Source organism: Chelonia mydas, chromosome 9 (genome assembly GCF_015237465.2).
Source record: "Chelonia mydas isolate rCheMyd1 chromosome 9, rCheMyd1.pri.v2, whole genome shotgun sequence".
In the NCBI taxonomy this organism is placed as follows: domain Eukaryota; kingdom Metazoa; phylum Chordata; order Testudines; family Cheloniidae; genus Chelonia; species Chelonia mydas.
In genome coordinates this window covers 1,437,232-1,462,295 of record NC_057855.1, presented here as the reverse complement: position 1 = coordinate 1,462,295, position 25,064 = coordinate 1,437,232, and the positions used below count along the sequence as shown (strand labels likewise).

Below are 25,064 nucleotides of genomic sequence, written 5' to 3'. Positions count from 1 at the left end.
GGGCATAAATTATGTCACTTCCACAAAGCCCGACCCCGTTTGTGATGTAGAGTAGCTAGGCCAAGGGCAGGCGGGGGCAGGAGGCCTACCAGCCAGGGCTACGAGTCCGGGGGCCGGGGCACAGCAGACATAAAGAACCTCTTTGTGTCACCACTTACATAACGCCGGCCTGTGGCAGGGAAGCCGGCGGATCCAGATCTCGCAGCAGCAGCGTGCCTGTCACGGGCTGAGGCTTGCCCAGTTCAGAGCCTGGCTACAGAACAGCACCAGCACCAAGCCGGACTAGGTATTTTCCCCTTGAAAAACACCGCACAGGGAACTCGTCCCTTAGCCTCCACCCCAGCACCGGGGGCCACGGCTTCGAGTCACCACATACGGCCTTTGGGGCAGGCACGGGAGCGGTTGTGGCCGCAGGCCAGGGCAGACAGGGCCATACATTCCTGCTATGCCAGATGCTGACAGACAGGGACACCCCAACTGATGGTGAATATTGTAAAGCCCCTCACCCCCTTCAGCCCGTGGGTCGTGGCCCCCGCGCTCACAAAAGACAAGTCTGGAGGCTACCAGGCACTGAACATTTTATTACTCAAAAGCAAAGAAAATCTTGCGGCCCCACTCCCTGCCCAGCCTGACCCTTCAAGGTCCCCTATTGCCCCTAACCTCTCAGTCCCCCCTCCCCCTGATATCACCGCCAGTCTTTACTCAGTTTTCAAGTAAATGTCTTGGAAGGGCAAACACTTTTTGACCCCTTGTTCTCATACACATACTCTGCTTGCAGATTTTCAACCAAGTGCCACCCTGGTTTGTACCCTGGAGTCAGCAGGTTGCAGGGGAGCCGGCAGAGGAGAACCAGCTCTCCTTGCATTGCAGGATGGAGGCAAATCCTGAGGAACCTGAACGCACTGGCTCCGAGATGCAGGACCCAAACCCAAGTTGCTGGGACCAACACGGGGTAACGGGCAACGTGTGTGATGCAGGAGGCCAGACTGGGTGATCTAATGGTCCATTCTGGCCTTAAACTCCATGAATCGGTGAAACGGCAAAATGTGAGCAGACGTGCAAACCCCCTCCCCACCCTGCAAATCCAGCTCCACCCCAGGCCCGCCTAAGCCCAGCTATTCCCATCCGGGGCCCAGCAATGCCAGGCTCCAATTGTTCCATGCGGCAGAGCAGCTGGGGCCGGGGAGGTGTCCTCTGCGGCCTAGAGAACGCCAGACTCATCACACTCACAATCACTGGAGGCCAGCAGGGCACATGAACACACTTCACTGCCTCTGCCCTAGGGCACAGCGCTGCTAGGCCAGGATCCCCCGGAGGCCAGCAGGATTACTCGTGGGCGCAGGGAGCAGGATTTGCCCCACAGGGCGTTGTGACCCGCTTGCTGTTGTCCAAACATCCGTTCACTATCTCCCTTCCCAGTCCCCACCGTGTATGAGCTGGAGGCCGCGTGGTAACGGGATACGCACCTGCGAGACACGGGATCTGAGCTCTGCCAGACGGGCTGCCTGAGTCTTCCAAGCCACCTCTCTTTGCCCACCTCCCCTTGGGCAAAGACCTGCCTACATCCTCGCAGTGTTCGGCAGGGCAAGCAGTTCATGTGTGCCTGGGGCTTTGAGATTCTCGGTGAGAAGATACCAGGGACGTGTAAAGCATCATGAATACGACTGCTCACTACCTACCCCTCGGAAGGCAGCAGAGCCTGTCTGCCCCCTTGTACAACATGTGAGATCACTTGCTCCCGGGTTTCTCCTGGCATATCTGCAAGTGGTACTGCTCTGGACACGACTGAGGCAGCCCTCCCCAGGCGCTGACTTGCACGCTCATATTTTATTGTGCATTATCTGAATAGGAAAAGGCAATACAGCAGAAGAATTTCCTTTCCCTGGGTTTCCAGTCTTTGCATTGTCTGGATTTCTGAGCTTTACTACCAGGCAATTAATCTCCAGCCATTAGAAATATTAATGTGGAGGTTTCTTATCAGCGCTGGCTCGGGAATGTTTTGCTGTTCTGAGCAAAAGGAGCGTCTGACCCAGCGCAGGTCACAGCCACTCGCTCCCTGAACAACTGTGTCTGTTCGCTGCCCGAGGCATCTACCTGGAGAGGGGCAGCGCCAGGCAGGCTGGGGGCTGCGAGATCAGATCGTGAGCGGCAGAAGGCCAGGCGCTCTAGTCAGATGTCGTCTTCTCGCATGTGCTGCATTCCCAGAAGCCAGGGGTGAGGAGAGTGGAGCCCCAGGGTGAGGGCAGCTCAGTGCCCTAGGAATGCACAGCAAGGCCGCCCTCCCGTTTGCTGTGCCTTTGGTACGCAGGAGCAGCTCCTCGGGCCTGGTGCTCAACAAGCCCCAAGCCTGGGCTCAGGGCCCTGGGCACGGCTGCCCGTGGGTGGCAGTGCAGAGCGGAGGGGCTCCAGCTTTGCCGTGGGAATGGAGCAGAGCCGCGAGGGACCCTGGGGAGCAGAAGGGGCAGAACAGCCAGGGCACACGGTGATGGGATGGCAATCTCCCACCGCAATGTGACGAAGGGAGCCTGTGACCCCTCCGCCTGGAACGGTCTATAGGGGTCTATAGGTGATGCTCTAAGACCCAACAGCATAGCAGAGAAGGAGAGCCTTTCCCACCCACACCTGCCTGGGCCTGCCCCTTCCAGCCGAAGTGAGCCGGGCATTACCCCTCTGCCCCAGCACCCCTTCCCAGAGCACCTGCCCTGCCTGTTCGCACAGTGGAGATGGCAGGGCGGGACGCACCCTCCTGCTGTTCGCTGCAGTGCGGGACCTGAAACCCCCCAGCTGCACCCCCGCCTTGCCGCACCCAGCGCACACAGGCGTCCTGCCGGCTTTTCACACCATCCTCTCGGGTCACAACAGCGCCCCCACCCCAGCGTTCAGCAGATCGGCCAGAAACCCTCTCTGGCTGTAATGGAGAAGCACTGCAACGCTGGTCAGTTACCCTCGTGGTCAAACATCGACACGTTATTTCTCCTCTGAATTTGTCCTGGGACTGGCAGCTCTGAAGTCCCAACTCGGGCCAGGGAGATGGACGCGCTCCTGTTACTGACCTGTCAGGGCACATTCCCCCCTCTGGCACCAGCAGGGGCGCGGTGAGAAGTGCGTCCCTGAAGCTCGGGGAGCAGGGCTGGAAACCCTGATCGATGGGCTACGGCCAACCCGACCTTTGCTATGGGGCTGCGTGACTTAAAATGGTGCCAGGGCGGGGAAACTGCCCCCTTGCCCTCCCCTCCCCACAAGGGTCAGTTATACTCACAAGGCAATGGGAGCGTTTCAGCCCTGATTAGTGCAGACACAGCAGCATTCCCAGTGAGGTGCAGTCAGTGTAAGCCCCCCCATTTTAAAAGGGCCAGGGGTGGGTTGCCCCAGCGTCACAGTGAGTCTCTGGCAGAAGAACGCTGACTATGGGGCTCTTCTGCCATTCCCCACCCCCACTGCAAGTGCAGCAGGGAAAAGAGGAACAGGGCCGTGGCCAGGACACTCCAGGCCATTCTGAGTCCCAGCTATGTTTGCAGCTGCTTGGGGCTGTTTGCAGACAGGGTCTGTTTGAGTGGCCTTCAGGTTGCTCCAGCCCAATGCAGAAGAAGCCGCCCTGCATAAAGCTGCAGCAGGATCAGCGAAGTACACAGGTGAGATTTGAGCTACATTTGCACCCACTCCCTGCCCTCAGTAAACCAGCTGCATCCCCGGATCTGGCCCACAGTACTGCTGTAACCTGGACCCTCCAGAGATCTTCTACACAGGATCTTTCTTCTGCTGGTTGCTTGAGTTACCTGCTATGATTTCTCTGCCCAGGGGCCATCATTATCACACAGTCTGAGAGCAGCTGCGGTTTGTTTGAGGGCGTTCATATCAAACCCGAAGCCTGCATTCAGCAGCGAGCTGCGGCTGGGCTGGATGGTTGGGGCCTCGGTGCTGTTTCTGTTCCACTGAAGATTCATGTCTTCGAAATCCCACTGTGAAGAGAAAGGATTTCGGGTTACAGGGACAAGGCAGGTCTGTAGCTCCAGAGCTCCTACAGAAGTGGGGTCTGCTCTCCACTGGATGCAGACTGGCCACACGGGAGCCGCTCAGGCCGGTTTTACAGGGCGGAAACCACCTGAATTCAAACTTTATCTGAAAATAGAAATTGTCACAAAATTCTCAGTTTAAAAAAATGTTCAACAAAATTTCCCATGGAACCCTTTTTGGGATAGGCTTTTCATTTCCTCCTTTCCTTCTCCCCCTCTCACTGCGAGCAATAAGATGGAAAATGGAAAAAAAACAGAGGGAAAAGGGGGAACCAAACTGAGAAAAAACATTTTTGAAATCAAACATTTTCGATAAAAATGTTCATGAAAAAATGTGGAAGGAAAGGAAAAACCGCCCCTGTCGGATCCCGGCAGAGTGAAAACTCTCTAGCTGCTCTCAGTGGTTTTCTAACCAGCTCCGGCCATTACTGCTCAGCTAATGAGCAGAGACTGATCTCCATTAAGGTGACTATCGAGGGCTGCTAACTGAGAAGCCTCAGCCAACTTCTACTTCAAGGGACAATGGATCTTGCTGTGGAGAAGAGGTCAGTCTGAGGCTCACTGCACCGTCTGCATCTTTGCCGAAAATACCCGGCCGGCGCTCTCTCCAGGGCAGCACTCAGCCCCGAGGAGTAACAGTCCGTCCCTTTGAACCCAACGGATTGTCACGAGAAAACGATAGCGAGTGCTCCAGAACCAGCTGTTCATCGCCTGGGAGTTCTCCTGGCACTCACTGCAGGTAATCAGGATACACTCATGTGCCACGCAGGCCACCTGACTGGTAAACACAGTTCCAGCTCAGTCTTACCGACCTCAGAAATATCTGCAGACATCAACAGAAGGGCTCTCAGCCGTTCTGGAGTCAGGAACGTTTTCTGCATTGTACCCACATCCGTGCAGAACGAGGCCCATGGGATTCCAGGCAGTATTCACCTCTTTAGCCCCTCATATAACTAGCCAGTGGCTCTACGGGATCACACAGCTGATGGATTGAAGTCCATCATTTAAAACCATTGCTTCAGAAAGGGCTTGAGGCCATGCTGTGTGACAGCACTAGATGCCAGTTCATGCCCGCCCTGACTTGCAGCCCCCGTCCTGGGCTCATGGCACAATGGCCCAGATGTACCGAGCCCTCCTGGGGCTTTAGCGACACATACAAACTCCTCCAGCCCTCAGGCAGAGCAACTCAATTCACCTCTCATGTCACACCGGGCGGGTCTGCACCAGGGTGGGGGGGGACACAGGGTAGCCATGATAAAACACACTCACATCCCACACACCCAGGTCAGTCACCACACTGCGGACCCATGTGACTTCCCACAATGCAGCCAGGATCACCCTCAGAGGGCAGAACAGGGAGAAAAGTGGCGATATTCAGTCCCCAAGCTCCACCCACAACTCCTGTGGGTCCACGTGGCACATACTGCAGCTGGGATCCCACAGGTCAGCGTGAACTCCCTTTCTGCCCCTGTTCATTTAGCGCTCGTGAGGGGGCACCTGCCTGCCCACGCTGCATACCAGCCGGGGGCGCAAGCTCGCGCCACACAGCCTGCGCCCCCAGATCTGTCCTGGAGGGGCATCTCTCGGGGGGACGGACAGTGCAAGCCCTGCTTGACCTCTCCGCCAGCTGTGAGAGTGGATGGACGGGACTGATTCACACTGGCTGCTCCTAGCACTACAGAGCTGGACGCCCCTCTGCTCCCCAGCCCCTGAGCCAACTCCTTCCCAGGAACGGGTCGGCAGAATTTCTTCCCTCTGCCCCACAGGGGACATCTCTGTTGCTATAAAACTTCGAAGCCACAAGACGAACCCGGCGCTGGCTGCGACGCCACATGGCTGATGTGTGCCAGCCCAGGGGATACGGCTTTCTGGAGTCCGGGGCTGTTTGGAGTTTATCATCATTGTTACTTTATCTGCAGTCAGTGAAAGCCAGTTGGAGGTGGGGTAACTTCCTTTAGGGGAGATTAGACGCCTTCTCTCCTCTTTGACCTCAACTAGTTCTGTGACCTAAAAACGACACTGGGCTGGAGATCACGGGGGAGACTCTACCTTGTACAACAGTGTAAATCTGGAGTAGCTCCACTAAGGGTCCGTGGAGTCACTTCAGATTTACACCAGCAGGCCTGAGAACAGAACCTCTCCCCGGGACGGCACGAAGGACAAAGCGCACACATTATGTTTCTTTAATTTATGAGTGATTATTTCCTGCCCTGCAATCTGGCCTCTTTCTGAGTCTTGTGATGTCTCATGCATCTAAACCAGAGGTGGGCAACTATGGCCCACGGGCCACATCCTGCCCGGCCCTTGAGCTCCCTGCTGGGGAGGCTAGCCCCCGGCCCCTCCCCTGCTGTTCCCCCTCCCCTGCAGCCATGGTAAGGGGGCCAGGGCCGGAGGGTCCCAGGGGGCAGTCAGAGGACAGGGGGCAGTTGGATAGTGTGGGAGTCCCGGGGGGGCCTGTCGGGGCAGTTGGACGGGACAGAGGTTCGGGGGGGGGGGCAGTTAGGGGATGGGGAACGGGGGGTGGTTTGGATAGGTGTGAGAGTCCTGGGGGGCCTGTCAGGGGGTGGAGGTGTGGATAGGGGTGGGGGGTCCCGGGATGGGGCGGTCAGGGAACAGGGAGAAGGGGCGGTTGGTTGGGGGTGGGGCTCCAGGGGGGGCAGTTAGGGGCAGGGGATCCCGGGAGGGGGGCGGTCAGGGGAAAAGGAGCAGAGAGGGTTGGATGGGTTGGGGATTCTGAGGAGGGCAGTCGGGGGGGGGGGTGGGACAGGGCAGATAGGGGGCAGGGGCCAGGCTGTTTGGGGAGACACAGCCTTTCCTACCCTGCCCACCATACAGTTTTGCAACCCCAATGTGGCCCTTGGGACAAAAAGTTTGCCTACCCCGATCTAAACCAAGAGAGACTGCAGTGGTAATGATCCATGGATTTAAAGTGAAAGAAGCTTGGCAGACACGGGTGTCCCCTGGTCCCGGCCTCCCCCTCGCACGCCCGCGCAAAGCAAAGTGACAGTTCTCCATACCTGTTCTGAGTTTAAGGCCTCCCTGTACTTTTGCTGCAGAAGAAAACCAAAGATCAAGAAAAGAAAAGGAGTACTTGTGGCACCTTAGAGACTAACCAATTTATTTGAGCATGAGCTTTCGTGAGCTACAGCTCACTTCATCGGATGCATACTGTGGATGAAGTGAGCTGTAGCTCACGAAAGCTCATGCTCAAATAAATTGGTTAGTCTCTAAGGTGCCACAAGTCCTCCTTTTCTTTTTGCGAATACAGACTAACACGGCTGTTACTCTGAAACCTATCAAGAAAAGAGTTGATCTAGAGCAGCCATCACCAAACAGCCCAGCCCAGATCCCTTCTCTTTACACCTCGCTCTGGCACCTAGCCAAGGTGGGGAGAGCCACATGGGAGGATTCACAAGCAGCTTTTGAGAGCAGGAAAGCCGCAGCGAGCAGAGAAATACAGGGACTTCTTATTTGCAAAGTAAACCTGAAGCTAGTGGGCGAGCGAGTGTGCAAAGGGAGCTGGGGGTAAGAACCACTGCAAGGAAAACATGATTTCACCAGGTGTGTGAGACACTGTCACAGAAACACAATCCATTTGAGAATGTCAGGCTGTCCAAACAAACGCAGGAGCCATTTCAGTGTGGGGTCTGCAAGGGCCCAGAACACCAGCCGTAGCAAAGGACGGGCTGCGTGGGTCTGTCAACTATCCCAGGGCTGCTCCGCGCTGTAACTTGGAAATACTGACCCCTAGCTGCCACGAGCATTTCAGCCACCAAGAGCTCCATCATCTCGTATATTTTCAAAGATACAGTGACTGTCAAACAGCGTCCGGCCTACGGACATGGAGTGCAAACCCATGGCACTGACCAGCCACCTTGCCCCAATCATCTGAAGAGATTCTCTCTCGTGTGCAGCGCGACTCCTACGGGAACCAGTTACCAGCTGCAGGTGTTTTTAAAAAACAGAAGCGAAACAAAACAAACTTTACAGAATCAAAATGCGTTTTTGTTTGTCCCCCTCCATATGGTAACTGTGCTGGTCCTGGTGCAAGGCAAGTGCTAGCTCAGATGGAAGGGGCTTTGACCTGCTGTAATCTCCTGCCATAAACCCATTTGTTCCCACAGAGACGCCTGCTGATACGCCAGGGACATGGTAAGAAATGCCAGCATCAGACAGGAATCTCTGAGAACACCAGGCCGGGGAGCCCAGGCCAGCACGGAGCACGGGTGGTAGGGCTGGCAGAGGTTTTCTGCGCTCTCTGTTCTGTCAGACCGAGGGGCAGTAAGGGCAGTGGGCCATCCATCTGCCCATCTCCCAAGGAGCGTAGGCTGCCCTGTCCCCACAGGAGCGGAGAGCCCCGGAGCCCAGGGTGCTGGCGGGTTGGAACAATGGCACAGGGATGCAGAGTGTTCCCATGTCCATTCTGGAACAGAATGGTCCCATTTTTAGAACTATATAAAATAGTCCAATATTTGCTCCCCCGCCCTCCCTCGTGCACATGGGTTGTCCAGCTCTTGGGATCGCACCACTGTGGGCCGAATTCTACCTTCCGAGGGACGGCCCTGCTCCAGGGCGAGCTGCATGCACGGAGCTCAGGACAGAAATCGCCCCAGCTACTGTGATGGGCTTTGCAGAGTTTCTATGAAACATCTCGCAGTTTGACAGCAGCAGCTATGAGTCGATGCAGAAATCTCCTACTGGGGAGGAGCAAAGCAGGCCTGAGGGGAGCTGGTATTTCCCCAGAACTGCGAAAGAAACCGTTTCCTTTGCCGATAGTCACATATGTGCCATATCAGCCTGCAAGGTGGCAAAGCAGGAGGGAACATGCAAAGATAACAAACAAAAGCCCTGCAAAACCCATCAGCCCTTTTCCCGAGACAACACTCCTGGCAGCCCCCAATTCAGAACCTGCATTTCGGAGCCCGCTGGAGATCCAGCTCTGCGTTCCCTCCTCTTCTCAGAGTGAAAACGAGGGTGTTGAGGGGCAGCCAGGGTGGGGTTTGTCCTCATGCTCCTTGCTGGCTTTGAGACAACGTGAGGCCAGTCTGACCCCTTACGGAATGTGCCTAAGCCGAGCACTCGGGCCCTGCAACGCTCAGCCCCGCAGGCAGCCTCCAGCAAGCAGAGAAGGTGCCAACCACCACACTCAGCCAGCCCAGGGAAGGGGCCGCTCAAGGATTGGCCAGTCCAGGTTCTGACCCGGTGCCATGTGCAGGCATTTAAACCAGAAACAACAACTCTGCATAAGGGTTCACACGGCTGGGGCCATGTACGCTCGCTCTGACTACACTGAAGTAGCGTGAAAAGAACATTATTAAGGCTGCAAAGGCAAGCACTCCAAAGTTCGGATGCTCCAGAATTAAGGCTGCCCAGGCCCCCTTAATTCACCCCGGTATGTATGCATCATGACAGCGTCTGTAGTTACATGCTCACGTACTGCTTTGCCACAGGATCCCTGCCTCATTCAGCGGGCGGGCAGGACCGTGACCACTCAGGAGCAGCTGCTTGGTGTTTTGTTCTCTCCTCATTGTTCAGTGAGGTGGGGGAGGTCCCACGCAGAGCTCTGCTCCAGCCTAACTGGATAGCCCCACCTGAACCCGACTAGACACAGCCAGTCCCAACCTGACCCATGCCCATGAGGGTTGCATTGTTTTCACACCCAACCTGAGAAAAGAAAAGAAAGCGCAAGGAAGGACTTGCTGGCTTAAACCTGTGAACAAGAACATCAGGGGGCGGGGCAGAACCGGGGGAACACTGGGGGCTAGCACCCCACCATGGAAATGCTGTGGGGTGGACATATGTTTCCACCCCCATGCATCTCGTGCGGGGGGACGGAGGTGAGAGCGGGACCCAGAGGGGCTGCCGCAGCGCCCACAATAGGGCCAGGGAGTAGGAGTTGGGGTGATGGGGGGCGATGTTAGCAGAGGCGGCAGAAGCTAACTGAATGGGGGGGGGGGAAGGCTGAGGTACACACGGGGGGCAGGAGCGGGCCCAAGTAGGGCCTGAATAGTGTCGTCGGCACACTCCGTGCTAACAGACCACCTGACCTGAACCAAGGCCGAACATACACTATACAAATTACACCTAAGCCGATGCTTATACTCGGGTCCCGGGGGGTTCCAGCTGGGTTGTAGGGTTTAGCCCCAGGTTTTATTTCCTGCGCGCTATTCAAGGCCTGCTCTGACACCAGAATTATTCATGTCCTCATGGGCTTTTCTATGGTTCTCATCACCTGAGTGCTTCACAAACATCAAGCAATCTTCACAATACCCCTGTGAGATGAATGGGTATTATCCCTATTTTACAGGGGTTCCCAGTTTGAGACACCTAGGACCTGGTTTTTCAGTGTACTCAGCACTGTACAGCGCTTTAAACGTTCACAGCACGCTCCTATTGACGTCAGTTGCAGCTGTGAGTGCTCAGAACTGCTGCAAATCAAACCCCAGGAACTCACGTCAGGCACTCAGAAAATGACGACCACACAATTAGGACCACCTGGGAAAAGTTTGGTTTAAGTGAGTTGCCCAGCACCACACAGGAACTCTGTGGCAGAGGCAGGGAGAGAATCCATTTCCCCAGCACAGCATTCAATTGCCTTGACCATGAGACCATCCCTTCTGTTTCTGCAATCCCCTGCCCCAATCACTAAGCACTTTCCAAACTGGCCGGCTTAGGCCTGAAGTCTCCCAGCCCCACTATCGGTACACACCTTCCAACTTCTGCAACAAGTGACGCTGGGGGTCCTGTAGACAACAGCCTCCTCGCTACCCAACCCTGTTCAGCCCCAGAGAAGGGGGCCTATGAACAAAATTGTACGTGATCACGTAATTAAAGACTGTATCACCAGCACAACGGGGCGAATTAAGGTTGCCCGGGCAAATGTAATTCCAGCATTTCCCTACTTTTGTGGGCTTGACTTTGTAACCGTAATAATGTGCCCTTAACGCAGTTGTGCGTGTGTACGTCTCCTAGGCTTTGTTAAACCGCAAACGGAATAAACAGAAATTCTGTCATGTGGCATTACGCTGACACCCACAAAGGTCAGCCGCAGGGTTGGAACCTTTAGATCCACTGCACGCACCTCTGCCACTTGAGCTAACAGTGTGACTGGCAGCAGTAGTAGGCTGTCATCCGCTATGTGAGCCAGCTCTAGAGGAGGATGGGCCACTTTGCCAGTGGGTCTCACAGCTATTTGCTAACAGCAGAGGAATGAGGACACTCAGACATCTTGGGTTCCCACTCCAGGCTCTGGAGGGGAGTGTGCTCTAGTGGGCACAGACTCTTCTGTCCATTTCCCCCCAAGTGTGACCTTTTCTGCCCCATCCCGCCAACCTGTCCCTGTCCTGTCTCTTCCCCACCCCAGCTCCTCATCCCAGTTCTTCCCTCCTCACCTAGTCAGTCTCAGCCCTCTCAGCCCAGATCCCTCCCATCCTGGTCCTCATCAAACGTCTCTCTCCCGCTGCGCCTCCATCCCCGAGTGGTTCCCAGTTTCAAACCCCCTCCTTGGGCTCCTCATCCAATCCCAGTGTCCTCCCGCCTCGGCCCCTTGTTCCAGTCCCTTTGCCCAGCCAGTCTCCACAGTTTATAAACTGGCCAGACTTGGACGGATTTTCACGGAGATGGCAAAAGGCACATCCCTGCCCCCAGCTCGTGCCTGCCAAATGGTAAATCCCTGCTGCGAGCCGGGGGGTGATGGAGACTGGGGGTGGGGAGCGTCAGCGAGAACTTTTGAAAGAAAAGGTCGCCCGAGTTTTTAACCTGGCCCAAATGACGTATTTTCCCAGCCTCATTCTTGGAACCAGCCAAACCATCTTGGGGAAATCTTCAAAATACAATTCAGCCGGAGGCAGCCCCGAGCCTGGGACTTTCGGCTCAAACAGTGGCAGTTTGGAAAAGGCTGAAGCAACCGAAACCAGGGTCTTCTCCTGGGAGATGAGCTCAGGTTTAATATGGGGCAACGTGCCCAGCCCTGGCTACGACGCAGTAAGCGTGGGCTACGTGCTGAGCTCCATTTCAGTCTTTAGTTCACGATCAGCCCTGCCAGCTCCTGCTAACGGCAAGCGGCGCTTTGCCCGAGTGGGAACTGCCCTGGCCCTCCGGCCTGCCCCACGGCAGTCAGCGAGGCAGAGATGGAGAGGGGCCCTACCACAGCCCCTGTGTGTGTGCGCACGTGTGTGTTTGTTTGTGTGTGTGTGGGGGGGATATCTGGTTATCAGGGGAGCTGGCTTCTTGTGACCGGACCCTATCATGTGGCAATTAGCCAGGATGCTCTGGGGACTCGGCCTGCACGGGGCGTTCTCTCACGGCCACACGCACACCTGGGTGGGACGGTGCCTGGCCTGGGGCTAGCGGGCTCTGTGCTCCGTGCAGGGCGGGCCGCGTTCAAGGCAAGAGGCTGGGGTTAGCGCAGGATCCAGTGCAGATGACCAGCATCAACCACCTACCTCGAGCTCGGAGCTAATGGAGGAGACGACTGAGGAGCTGGAGGGGGAGAGCTTGGCGTGGATGACCTGGACTGGAGGGTAGGCAGGGGGCTCCGGCAGGGCGGGGTCTGCAGCACTCGTCTGTCCATCTCCCGGCAGCCTCACTGCACCGCGGCCAGCCTGGACGTAGCAGGGAGCAGGATTTACCAAGGTACAATCACAGGGCACAGCAGGAGGATCAGAAACCCCCAGAGGAGAGGCCTGTGTGGGGAGGGCACGGGGGTGGAGGGCTGGGTGGCAGACCCCCCTGCTTATGGGGCAGGGCTCCCAAAAGCTGCAGACCGAGGAGCCCCCGGTCACCCCCAGAACAGGCGGCAGCAGGGCGGGGGTGTGTGCACACACAGAGCACGGCTCGGCTCGGCTTCTCTCGCTGGCTGGCTGCCCCCCCGCAGCCCGCTGCGACCCCGGCCAGCCTCTCGCCTTCCCCCCGCAGCTCAGCTCCATGCTGCTGCCGGCCGCCCAGCGCCCCAGCTCTTCTCCCGCCTCACCGGCTGCACCTGCTCGACGGTGAGATCCAGGCAGCGACCGACGGCAGCCCCCTCACGGAGCGCCGGGGGGGCCGGGAACGTGCTCAGCTGCAGCCAGTTGGGGGCCTTAGAGAGAGGGGGGCAGTGAGTGTGCAAATCCCAGCACGCACTGGGAACTGCAGGGCTGAGCTCGTCAGTGGAGGCCACAGCAACGACCCGTCCCTCCCTCCCTCCCGCTGCGGTGCGACGCAGCTGGCAGAGCGTCACTGCGGGCTCCACGAAGAACCAGAGCAGCTGGGGGGGCTCTTGGGCAGAGGGAGAGGAAGGGCGGTGGGGCAGGTGGGGAGCAGGCGCGGGGGATACCCGAAGGGGCTGTCAGCGTGGGCTGTGCAGCCCCCCCAAGGGGGTGGGAGGAAGGAGCCAGGAGCAGCTCTGCACACGGAGGAGAGCCGGGCCCCCGGATCAGGCTGCATCCCGTGCAGGGACGTAGCGGGATGCTGGGGTAAAAGAGCCCATGTCAAACCCAAGAGGCACAAAAACCTCGGCAGGCTCTCAACCGCCTGCGGCCAGCACAGGAGCGAGCTCTGCAGTGGGCCCAGCCGCTCCTGTAAGGGCCTCACGCCCGTCCCACCGCCTCGGCAAGGCACCGCGGGGGCCGTCACAGCAGGGTGGGCCCCCGGCCGTCTCCCCTGGCAGGGCGAGTGGCAGCACACGGTGCAGGGCAGGGGAGAATCCAGAGACAGGAGGAGAAACCTTTTCCTCTTCAGCTCCCTTCGGCTCTTCCTCCTCCTCCTCCGCCTGGGCCAGCAGCGCCCACGTGTCCGGGGTCTCGGTTGCCTCGGCCCCAGGGCCCAGCCACTGGCTCGTCTGGCTTTTCATCAAGCAGGACAGACAGGCGATCTGAGCTCCCCGGGGTTCAGGAAGTGACGGTGTCTCAGGGTAACACCAGCCCCGCAACAAGGCTGCCTGGAGGGCAGCTACCCAGCACTGGCTCAGGGACAATGCCCAGCCCACACTACCTAGCTGGCCAGCGTGGCGTGGTTTGGGCAGGATCCGCAGCCCTCGGGGCCCCTCAGACCCCGGGGCCTAACCTCTGCAGCCTGCGTCGTGCCCTGGAGCTGAGGGGTGCTCAGTCCCCACGGCCCACCCAGCCCGCGGCCTCGGTGCCAAACCCACCGTGCCAGCCCGTGGAGCCGGCGGGGAAAGGATACAGCCACGTCGAGCGCAGCAGAGCCCAGGGCGAGCAGGAGCCAGGGCACGGCTCGCACAAAGTACGCGGGCCGCTGGTCGTAAGTCACAACGGCCGCTGCATACAGGACGCTGGCCAGGGCCGAGGAGACGCTGGCCCAGAGCTGGGTCGCTGGAGACAGCCTCCCTCTGCACTGCAGACAGAGGGGAAGGTCAGAATGGCTCCTGGCTTAGCAGGAGCCATTCCCCCCGCCCCGTGGGGCGTCCATGGCAGCAGAGCCGCACCCTGCCGCAGACACAGTGCAGTGCACGTAGCTGTCTGCAGGCCGGGAGCCTTCCCTGCCGCCCGGTCCAGGCCCCGCACCGCCGGTATCTGCCTCTGCGGCGACACGGGAGCAGCCGAATACCCTTCGCGGGGCACACACGCAGACCCCGGGGCCTGGCGCCCTGCCTCCTTCTACGCCCCCGCCCTGCGAGGGCAACGTGAGCGCTGCCACGCTCCGCGCCCCCACGGGCCTGTCGACCTGGGATCTGAGCCCAAGGCAAAGGGCACGGGTAAACCCCTCGGTCTGGTTCCCCGAGGGAGCAGCCCGGATCTCGCTGCTGTTACAGCAGGGGCAGAACAAGCCCTGGGTGAGGGAGAGCGAGGCCTGCCAGGCAGCCCAGCCCTGAGCCTGCAAACGCTCGCACCCGTGGAGACAGCAGGGTTGCTGCCACGCGCAGGCTCAGGCCCTCGGCTCTGTCAGGGGCAGGCTGTGCTGTCAAGTGTGGCCTCGGGAGTCCTACTGCCGGGCAGTGCAGTCTGAGCAGACAGACAGGCAGACTGGAGGAGCCGGGGGGACAGGGACAGGACGTGGGAGAAGAATCCCTGGGCCTCACGGAGCGTCGGGCAACAGCACCAGGGCAGGCATGAGCGCGGAGGAGACGGTGGCCGGCTGGGAAGGGAGGCCCGGGCAGGGGGAAGACAGAGGGTGGGATTCACCCTGGCACATGGGCACTCGGGGAGGGGCTGTCCAGGAGACAGTGCCATGCCCCAGCGTGCCGGGAGGGGCCACAAGACCCACATCTACACTGACCCAGGGCCCTGTTGCACCAGGGCAAGAGGCCCAGCGGGGCTGCGGCTGCAGCTCTGCGCCCTGGCCGGGGCGGACACACTCCAGTTTGGAGCTAGCTCGCAGGCTGTGCCCCTCCTGCTGTGCACCCCCACTGGCCCAAGGCCACGGAGCCACGCGCACTGCACGGCCGCCAGGCCCCCCGCCCTGTGCAGGGCTCCCGGCACGGCAGCGGCTCGGCGTTACCAAGCTCCCGCCAGCCCACTTACCGCTCCAGAGAGTGCGGGGATCCTGGCCGTGAAGGCGATGAGCGCAGCGAGCATCCCCAGAGCGAAGCCCAGCACTTCCGTGTTCTCCTGCGGGACGGGAGGATAAGAAATCCTGAGCCACTGGGAGCCACCGGGGCACCCCCCACTGCATGGTAGGGGCCCCGCCAGCCACTGCGTGTCACCCCCATGTGCTCATCTGCCCGGACACACTGTCACATCCCGCACAGCGCCTGTCTTCCCGCGACTGTTGGACCCATCACGGGACCCCTGCCCGCCCAGAGGGACACGGGCAGCGGGAGCTGCGTTACCTGAAGCACCGTCCCAAGCAGTCTCCTCTGTGCGCCGTGGAACTCCTCGGGGGAGGATGAGGCAGCCATGGCCAGGCCGTACCAGCCGGGGCCCATGCACAGGGGGAGAGCGAGGGCAAGGAGGCTGCTCCGCACCTGTCTCCTCCTCCTCTTCCTCCTGCCGGGCGGATCTGCGCAGGACACAGAGTCTCAGCCGGGAGGCACAGCGAAAGCCTCTCGGGGAACTGGCCCCGCACTGAAAGCGCCAGCCAAGAGCACAGCGTAGGGAGCGGGTCCTCGGCAGCTCCAGCTTCTGCTGCTGGAGAACATCTCCCCCAAAACGGGATCCTCGATCCCCAAGAGCTCGCCTGCCCCCGGGTCACTGGCTGCGCTGGGAGGGGGGGCGCCGTGCTTACCTCCCTCCCATCCTACCCGTCTCCCAGCCTCTATTATCCCTGCCAACCCCCCATCCTAGGCAGCACCCAGCCCTCTCCCTCCACCCCCCAGCATCCACGCCCCCCCTCCACGCCCAGTGCACTCCCCCAGCACCCAGAGAGCACTCAGCCCCCCCTGCTTTGCACGCAGCTTCTCCCTCGACTCCCCATCGCCCAGCTCCCTCTGATCCCAGCCTCCAAGCCCCCGCCCAGCCCCCACCCCCTCAGCATCCAGCCTTCCAAGCCACACCTCCCCAGCCAGGCCTCTCCCCAAATCCCCCTCCCAGCTGCATGCTCCTCACCACTCATCTCCCCAGCCCTGCCCTACCAGCGTCCTACCTGCCTGTCCCTTCTGTGTGGCCTGGAACGGATTCAGCCCCTGTAGCATGCTGGGCCCCCCAGCACTCCTGTATGCATCCAATCCGGGGAGGGGCCAGGTTATCACCTGGGGTTCCCCCCTCTGATCTGCCCCACCATGCAGGACAGGGAGACCCGCCGGGCACGTACCTGGTGCGGGTCTGGGGTCGGACGCGCAGACAGGAAAGAGAGTCAGCAGGAAGTGAATGATGTCGACAGCAACCATGTACGCCCCCGTGAAGACCTGCAGAGAGACCAATCGGATCAGAGCCACGATCACAGGATGGGGAAACGCTTTATGGACGGTGCAGACCAGTCTCCCAACAGCCCTGAGAGGGTGACGTGATAGCCTCCTTCCGTGCATGGCCCTGGCACGAGAGCTGAACAGCCTTGGCCAAGGTCACGTAGCCAGCAGGTGTCAGAGCTGGGAAAGAGCAGATGGGTCCCGACTTCCGGTCCCCAGCTCTCAGCACAGATCTCTGTGGCAGCCTTTGGGTGACCCCAGCTCTCCCTGGGCCTCCCCCAGGCCAACAGTGTCCGTAGCTTCCTCATGGGCCATGGCAGAGACAGGGCCTGCTGCGGAGAGCCTAGGCCAGAGCAATGGGGCAGACAGCTCCCGCAGCAGGCTCTGGAGCTGAACTAAACTCTGCCCATCTAGCCAAGACCCGGCGTCCCTGGAAGAGCCAGCAGCTGACTCTGGGGGGGCGGGGGAAGGGGGGGCGAAGGCCCGGCGTGGTGCCCTGCTCACGGCTGGGGTGGCCGTTTGGACCCTCCAGTGCAGATCTCTCCCGAGCTATAGTGCTTGGAGTTCTGTCACTGGCCGACAGCCCATGGTGCCAAATGTCACCCCAGGGGGCTCCGAAGCTCCCAGGCCAGACAGGGAGCAGACCCTGGAGTATGGCACAGTTCAGATTTTACTCCAGATAACCCAGTGAAGTGCACAGTATCCGCCTTCTCAGCCCCCACTGCAGACAGCCTCCTGGCCACAGCACACCAGAGTCTGGTCCAACGCCCCCAAGAGCGCCCTGCACCACCCCAAGAGCTCCCAGCGAGATGAACTTCTGCAGCGAGGTCAGACGGACTCATCCCGGCCCCAGGAACCAGCCTGGAGAATTTATGCACAAAAGGAATTTTCTCAAACAGATTCCGAACCCTCTGCCCTAGTGGCTGCTGGCAGGGCTGCCCCAGCTGCCCCGTGCTAAGGTGCGGACACTGCCCGGGTGTGTCACACAGAGCCCGCCTGCCCCAGCTGCCCCGTGCTAAGGTGCGGACACTGCCGGGTGTGTAACACAGAGCCCGCCTGCCCCAGCTGCCCCGTGCTAAGGTGAGGACACTGCTGGGTGTGTCACACAGAGCCCGCCTGCCCCAGCTGCCCCGTGCTAAGGTGAGGACAGTGCCGGGTGTGTAACACAGAGCCCGCCTGCCCCAGCTGCCCCGTGCTAAGGTGTGGACAGCGCCGGGTGTGTAACACAGAGCCCGCCTCCCCAGCTGCCCCGTGCTAAGGTGCGGACAGTGATGAGTGTGTAACACAGAGCCCGCCTGCCCCAGCTGCCCCGTGCTAAGGTGCGGACAGCGATGGGTGTGTCACACAGAGCCCGCCTGCCCCAGCTGCCCCGTGCTAAGGTGTGGACAGCGCCGGGTGTGTAACACAGAGCCCGCCTGCCCCAGCTGCCCCGTGCTAAGGTGCAGACACTGTCGGGTGTGTAACACAGAGCCCGCCTGCCCCAGCTGCCCCGTGCTAAGGTGCGGACAGCGCCGGGTGTGTCACACAGAGCCCGCCTGCCCCAGCGGCCCCGTGCTAAGGTGCGGACAGCGCTGGGTGTGTAACACAGAGCCCGCCTGCCCCAGCTGCCCCGTGCTAAGGTGCGGACAGCGCCGGGTGTGTCACACAGAGCCCGCCTGCCCCAGCTACCCCGTGCTAAGGTGCGGACAGCGATGAGTGTGTAACACAGAGCCCGCCTGCCCCAGCTGCCCCGTGCTAAGGTGCGGACACCGCCGGGTGTGTAACACAGAGCCCGCCTGCCCCAGCTGCCCCGTGCTAAGGTGCGGACAGTGCCGGGTGTGTAACACAGAGCCCGCCTGCCCCAGCTGCCCCGTGCTAAGGTGCGGACAGCACCGGGTGTGTAACACAGAGCCCGCCTGCCCCAGCTGCCCTGTGCTAAGGTGTGGACAGCGATGGGTGTGTAACACAGAGCCCGCCTGCCCCAGCTGCCCCGTGCTAAGGTGTGGACAGCGCTGGGTGTGTCACACAGAGTCCGCCTGCCCCAGCTGCCCCGTGCTAAGGTGCGGACACTGTCGGGTGTGTAACACAGAGCCCGCCTGCCCCAGCTGCCCCGTGCTAAGGTGTGGACAGCGATGGGTGTGTAACACAGAGCCCGCCTGCCCCAGCTGCCCCGTGCTAAGGTGCGGACAGTGCCGGGTGTGTAACACAGAGCCCGCCTGCCCCAGCTGCCCCGTGCTAAGGCGTGGACAGCGATGGGTGTGTAACACAGAGCACGCCTGCCCCAGCTGCCCCGTGCTAAGGTGAGGACAGCGCTGGGTGTGTAACACAGAGCCCGCCTGCCCCAGCTGCCCCGTGCTAAGGTGAGGACAGCGCTGGGTGTGTAACACAGAGCCCGCCTGCCCCAGCTGCCCCGTGCTAAGGTGAGGACAGCGCCGGGTGTGTAACAAAGAGCCCGCCTGCCCCAGCTGCCCCGTGCTAAGGTGCGGACACCGCCGGGTGTGTAACACAGAGCCCGCCTGCCCCAGCTGCCCCGTGCTAAGGTGCGGACGCCGCCGGGTGTGTAACACAGAGCCCGCCTGCCCCAGCTGCCCCGTGCTAAGGTGAGGACAGCACCGGGTGTGTAACAAAGAGCCCGCCTGCCCCAGCTGCCCTGTGCTAAGGTGCGGACAGCGATGAGTGTGTAACACAGAGGCTGCCTGCCCCAGCTGCCCCGTGCTAAGGTGCGGACACCGCCGGGTGTGTAACACAGAGCCCGCCTGCCCCAGCTGCCCCGTGCTAAGGTGTGGACAGCGATGGGTGTGTCACACAGAGCCCGCCTGCCCCAGCTGCCCCATGCTAAGGTGTGGACACCGCCGGGTGTGTAACACAGAACCCGCCTGCCCCAGCTGCCCCGTGCTAAGGTGTGGACAGCGATGGGTGTGTAACACAGAACCCGCCTGCCCCAGTAAGCCCTGCTGTGAAAAACCTGCAGGGACCATCCCATTCTGAGCAACAGCCCTGGGACTGGGAGTGAGCTGAGGGAGGGGGGACAAGTGCCGGGCAGGGCAGCGCCATGAGGCTGTTCCCTCCCTACAGCAACAGCGCTGGCCTGCCGTGCTCGCCCATTTCCCACCTTCACGCTCAGCTCAGGAAGCACGCGGCGTGCAGCCCCCTTTCCGAGCAGGCAAAGGCACAGCTGCTCCAGCTCTGACCTGCCTCCTTCCCTGGCAGCACCCCTGGGTGCACAGCTGCAAACAGCTGTGGGGGTCCGTGTGTTCACACGCCCAGCCCGTCTGCACGCCCAGCCCTGGGACCTGTGCGCACAAGTCGGGGCCTGCGTCGCCCCCGTGTGGGAGAAGAGACATCGCGCAAGTTTTCACTACTGGGCTTAAAAATCCCACGCCCCGTTAAACCAGAGCAACGTCCCGCACAGCCCAGGGTAACTAAAGGCACCAGCACTCTGGGTCCCTCCGTCCCGCCTGCCCCATGCGCTCGGGGGAGGGACTGCTGGCTGAGCCTGAGGGGCAGAACTGAACGGCAGCTCCCCATGCCAGGTGCCCTGGGATGGTCTGTCTGGGAGGGACAAGGACTTGGTGTCTCCTTGTATCTCTTTCTAATGCAGCTATCGTGGCCTCTGAGGGTACGTCTACACAGAAATTACACACCCGCGGCTAGTAGACTCGGGCTAAGGGGCTGTTTAATTGCAGGGTCGATGTTCGGGCTCCAGCCAAGGGGGGACGATCCCGAGCCCGAACATCGACCCCACAATTCTACAACCCCTTAGCCAGAGCCGGAGGCGGCTGGCCCGGGCCGGCCGCGGGTGTCTGCCTGCAGTGCGGGCATACCCCGAGTGCCAGCCGTGAATGCCGGGAGCGACCAACCGCCCTGTGCTGGGGAGACACCGGCCGTGAGCGAGGCTGGGCCCAGGGCCCTCCCAGACTGGCAGAGTCGGCTGTTCATGACTCCACCTCAGGGAAGCAGCTGTTACTCCGTCAGCCCTGAGGAACAAGACAAACAGGGTGGGGAGCGTGAGCCTCACCCTACCCCTGCCCCCAGTGACTCAGCCAGGGAGACGCCCGCCCGGAACGACTGCTCCGGGTCAAGGGGAAGAAGGTGCAGCAAAGGGTGGCACCGAGGCTTAAAGAGCCATGTCATCAGTGGGGGACTGAGGCCCCCCTCTGTGTGGGGCAGGGACCCCTGCCCATGAACTGCCCCACTCCCTGCCACCGTCCCCTCGTCAGGTCTCTCGGTGGGGCCAGACCTGGCTGGGCAGGGCAGGGAAACGCACATGGCCCCCAGCGCAGTTTACAAGGGAAAGGCAGCTGGGCCGAGCCTGCGTTATCCTCACCCTCCCGGAGTCCCCTCCTCAGCAGGGGGACCCTGAGGCAGCCATGGCTGGGGTGAAGGGAGGGGCCTTATGTCAGAGCTGACTGCCCGCATGGTGGGGGGGCCTCCCAGGATCAGAGCAGCCATTTGGATCTGTGCTGGCCTCCTGGGATTGCTGTTACCTCAGGGGACTTGGGACGGGGTCTCGTGGTGGGGGGACCACCATGGAGCAAAGGGGCAGAACTCAGCCAGGGGAACCTGCCCCCTCCAGGCAAGGCGCCCAGGGACTGCAGGGCCAGCTGTGCCTGGCCAGGGCTGAGGGGATCGGGGCAGTACTCTCTGACACATGCTGGGCCTATGGACACACAGGGAGCGCCATCATCTGTGCCCATGGCCAAAGCCCTAGCCAACATCCTGCACTGGCCGCAGGGGTTGGGCTGGGGGCTCCAACCTGTCCCATGCCCGACCTCCAGGATCTGCAGGCCTCTGCGGGGGCAGGCCGGACGTCTCCCGCGTACCTGGATGGTAAGCTGCTTGGCGAGGAGCGCCCCGATCGTGTTGCACATGCTGCCCACAAAGCTGTAAACGATGCAGAGCAGCGACGCCTCCTGCCAGCCCTTCCTCCTGCAGCGGGCACGGAACAGCCTGGGGGGACACAGAGGGAGAGGCATCAGAGCAGGGGCGCACTGCCCTTTCACCCAGTCCAGCTTTATCGGCTAGGATGAGGAACAGGCTGAGCTATTTAACAGTGCCCAGGGTCCCCCAGGACACCCCAGTGCCCATGAGGCCAGGTCCTGCAGCCCAGTACGTGGGAGAGTCAATCAGAGCATGCCCCTCCAGTGGGATCGTGGGACATGCTACTAACTAGCAACGGCAGGCTCCTGTTTCATGCCAGGCCCATGGCCAGGGTGCTCTCTGGCTTGCCCCAGGGCTGCTCCTGTAACCACACAGCCCGCTGAGCACTAGCCAGCATCGCACTCTCCAGCAGCCCTAGCACTAGGTCTGCGTCAGGGGTGGCCAGGGCAGCTCACTTCCCCTCCCTGGGCCACAGCTCCCCACATGGGGGCCAAGACTCAGCGGTGATGAGCTGCTGCAGGGCAAACTCAACACACCTCGGGGAGGGGTGAACTCCAGAGCGTGCTGAGCCGGACTGAGATCAGTGGGTGATGCTCGTGCAGTAATACGGATGCTTTGGCATGAGAACGCAGCACGTTGGACAAGATGGTGGTTATTTTTAAGCAACGCAGCCAGGCTAATTACATCCCTTATCCAAATAAATAAAGCTATATAAACGTAGACAGAGGAGGGGAAACCTGGTAAAGCACATGCCTGCCGATGGTTAATTTTCCCATTAATTTTCATACGTTGGCTCACGTAAAGGGCGGAAGGAGCTGGGTCTAAGGTTATGAACAACAGAGTAAAAAGCAAATAAATAAGAACATAAAAGCTGTACAAGACATGGCTCAGCAGTTTCCCTTTAAATCATCATTGTGTAGCCTAAAATTATATCCCCCAAATGCACCACTCAGTAAGAGCTCTGTGTGGCTCGAAAGCTCGTCTCTTTCAAACGGAAGTTGGTCCAATAAAAAAAGATTATCTCACTCCCCTTGTCCCACTCATTCTAGCCATTTCACAAAAGTACCCAACAAATTAGGAACTGTTCTACTGGAACAGAACAAATGGATGTCCTCTTTGCATTAAGATTGCTTGTGGAAAAAATAGAGAGGAAAGTAGAAAATCCTGCAGACAGTACTCATCCATGTTGGGAAGGCTTATGACCACATTCCAAGAGAAGTCATTTGGTGGTGTATGACAACAAAACCGATGCCTGACGACTATATCAGACTTGTCCGGGACACGTACTGCTGGTACGTACTGTGACCACAGTCTGAAATCCACGTGGAGAAACCGAACAGCGTTTAGTAAGAATCAGAGCACACCAGGGCTCAGCACTAAGCCCCTTCTGGTTCCCGTTGGTGCCTGATGCACTTACACAAAACATCCAGAGTGCCCCTTGGTGCGTGGCTTTTGCAGATGACGTAGTGATCGCAGGGGAGAGCAAAGAGCAAGTGGAAGAAGATTTAACAAGACAGAGGTGCATGCGAGAAAGAAACGGCATGAAAATCAGCAGGAATAAAACAGAGCACAAGGCCTGTAGATTCGATGACACCCTGCAGGAAGACAAGAAGACTACGTCTACTGGGCCAGCCATGACCATAGGCAGAGAAGTTCAATGTCACATCTGAACCATAGAATCTTTTGGCCCAATCCTCCAATTTGTCGAGGTCCCTCTGTATCCTATCCCTGCCCTCCAGCGTATCTACCTCTCCTCCCAGTTTAGTGTCATCTGCAAACTTGCTGAGGGTGCAATCCACACCATCCTCCAGATCATTTATGAAGATATTGAACAAAACCGGCCCCAGGACTGACCCTTGGGGCACTCCACTTGATACCGGCTGCCAACTAGACATGGAGCCATTGATCACTACCCGTTGAGCCCGACGATCCAGCCAGCTTTCTATCCACCTTATCGTCCACCTTATATCTGAGTTCCTTCAGAACTCTTGCGTGATGCCATCTGGTCCTGGTGACTTATTACTGTTTATCAATTTGTTCCAAAACCTCCTCTAAAGACACCTCCATCTGGGACAGTTCCTCAGATTTTTCCTTAAAAAGAATGGCTCAGGTGTGGGAATCTCCCTCATGTCCTCAGCCATGAAGACGGATGCAAAGAATTAATTTAGTTTCTCTGCAATGGCCTTATCGTCCTTGAGTGCTCCTTTAGCATCTCGGTCGTCCAGTGGCCTCACTGGTTGCTTAGCAGGCTTCCTGCTTCTGGTGTACTTAAAAATTTTTGCTATTACTTTTTGAGTCTTTGGCGAGCTGTTCCTCACATTCTTTTTTGGCCTCCCGAATTGTATTTTTACACTAGAGAGCCCCTCCCACAAAGAGTTTGCAGGTCAAGTCAACCACTGGTTATTTATACACTTCTTTCCTATGGCTCTGCTCCTTCTCAGCAGGCTCCTCAGGCCCCCTATCCAAACACGGAGCTTGCTTTTCTGCCGTGAAATGCCCAGCCCAAGGAGGTGGTTGTCATGCGGCCTGTGTGGTTCGCAGTGGTGGCCCGAATCCTCCCAGGGACTCAGGCGTTGCAATGCAGACGGTCACAGCGCCTAACTTGTAGGCTCTAGAAAATGACAGGAAAACCCCTGAGCCACAAAGCCTGAGTTCGGGACCTCGACTCCCTACGGTGCCTAGGGAGAGCGGGGAGCCCAAGAATGCGAAGATCCACAACGGCAGGTGCCAGGCGGGGAGCCACCCGCGCTAGCCCGGGGAGATGCCAAGGAGAGTCCTGCTCCTCTCCCCGAGTCTGGAGCCTGAGTCCGGGCTGCAGGAAGCGCCTGTCTCCCGGTGAGTCACCACCGGGGGGGCAGGTGTTCGGCCACCGAACCACCCCCAGGGCCCCCCTAACACCACCCAGAGCAGCCAGGGCCGGGGGGGGGGGGTTCTTCTTCCAGGATCTGCAGCCCCGTGTTGGGGCACCCAGGGGATAACGGGGTGTCTCCTGCAGCCGCGGCAAACCCAGGCGCCGAGCCGGATCTGGCCCAGCCGGGTTCCCACGCCCCCTTCTCCGGCTCCCCCCGGCTTGTGACCCGGCTCCGGCAGGCTGGGGGGAGCGGCCGGGCGGCCTCAGTACACGTGGGCCCAGCTCTGGCCGCCTCCCCGGTTCCGACCCAGCTAGAACGACCGGGGGGGCTCAGTTACTCCCCCCCCCGACCCTGGGCGGGACCCCCCCCGGGGCTCCGGCCGCAGGGACCGGGGCGCGGGGCCGGGCGGACTCACAGCCCGTGGGCGGCCATCCAGAGCAGCGCGGCCAGGCTCCCCAGCGCGGCGGCGCCGCAGGCTCTGTCCCGGGCCAGGCAGGCGGCGAGGGGCCCCCAGCTCCCGGCGGCGGCTCCCATCGCAGCCCCGTCGCCGGCCGCAGC

At 60.0% G+C, this 25,064-nt stretch overlaps 1 protein-coding gene across 1 annotated transcript; it reads right to left on the bottom strand.

The window, feature by feature from the left end:
• Positions 1 to 1,615: 1,615 nt before the first annotated feature.
• On the bottom strand, positions 1,616 to 25,064 carry TMEM44 (transmembrane protein 44). The gene is made up of 10 exons (XM_037908379.2): positions 24,922 to 25,064; positions 21,597 to 21,723; positions 16,701 to 16,794; positions 15,781 to 15,950; positions 15,473 to 15,559; positions 14,175 to 14,345; positions 13,717 to 13,863; positions 12,985 to 13,089; positions 12,458 to 12,616; positions 1,616 to 3,959 (listed from the first exon to the last, which is right to left on the bottom strand). The coding sequence occupies exons 1-10, from the start codon at positions 25,038 to 25,040 to the stop codon at positions 3,780 to 3,782; spliced, it is 1,359 nt and encodes a 452-aa protein (XP_037764307.1). The 5' UTR covers positions 25,041 to 25,064; the 3' UTR covers positions 1,616 to 3,779.

Coding starts and splice junctions, on each gene's coding strand:
- TMEM44 (XM_037908379.2), bottom strand. CDS start 25,040: ATGGGAGCCGCCGCCGGGAGCTGGGGGCCCCTCGCCGCCTGCCTGGCC. Junction 21,724..24,921: donor TGGATGGCCGCCCACGGGCT/GTGAGTCCGCCC, acceptor GTGTCCCCCCAG/GCTGTTCCGTGCCCGCTGCA. Junction 13,864..14,174: donor CTGCTGCGCTCGACGTGGCT/GTATCCTTTCCC, acceptor CGGGGAGCTCAG/ATCGCCTGTCTGTCCTGCTT.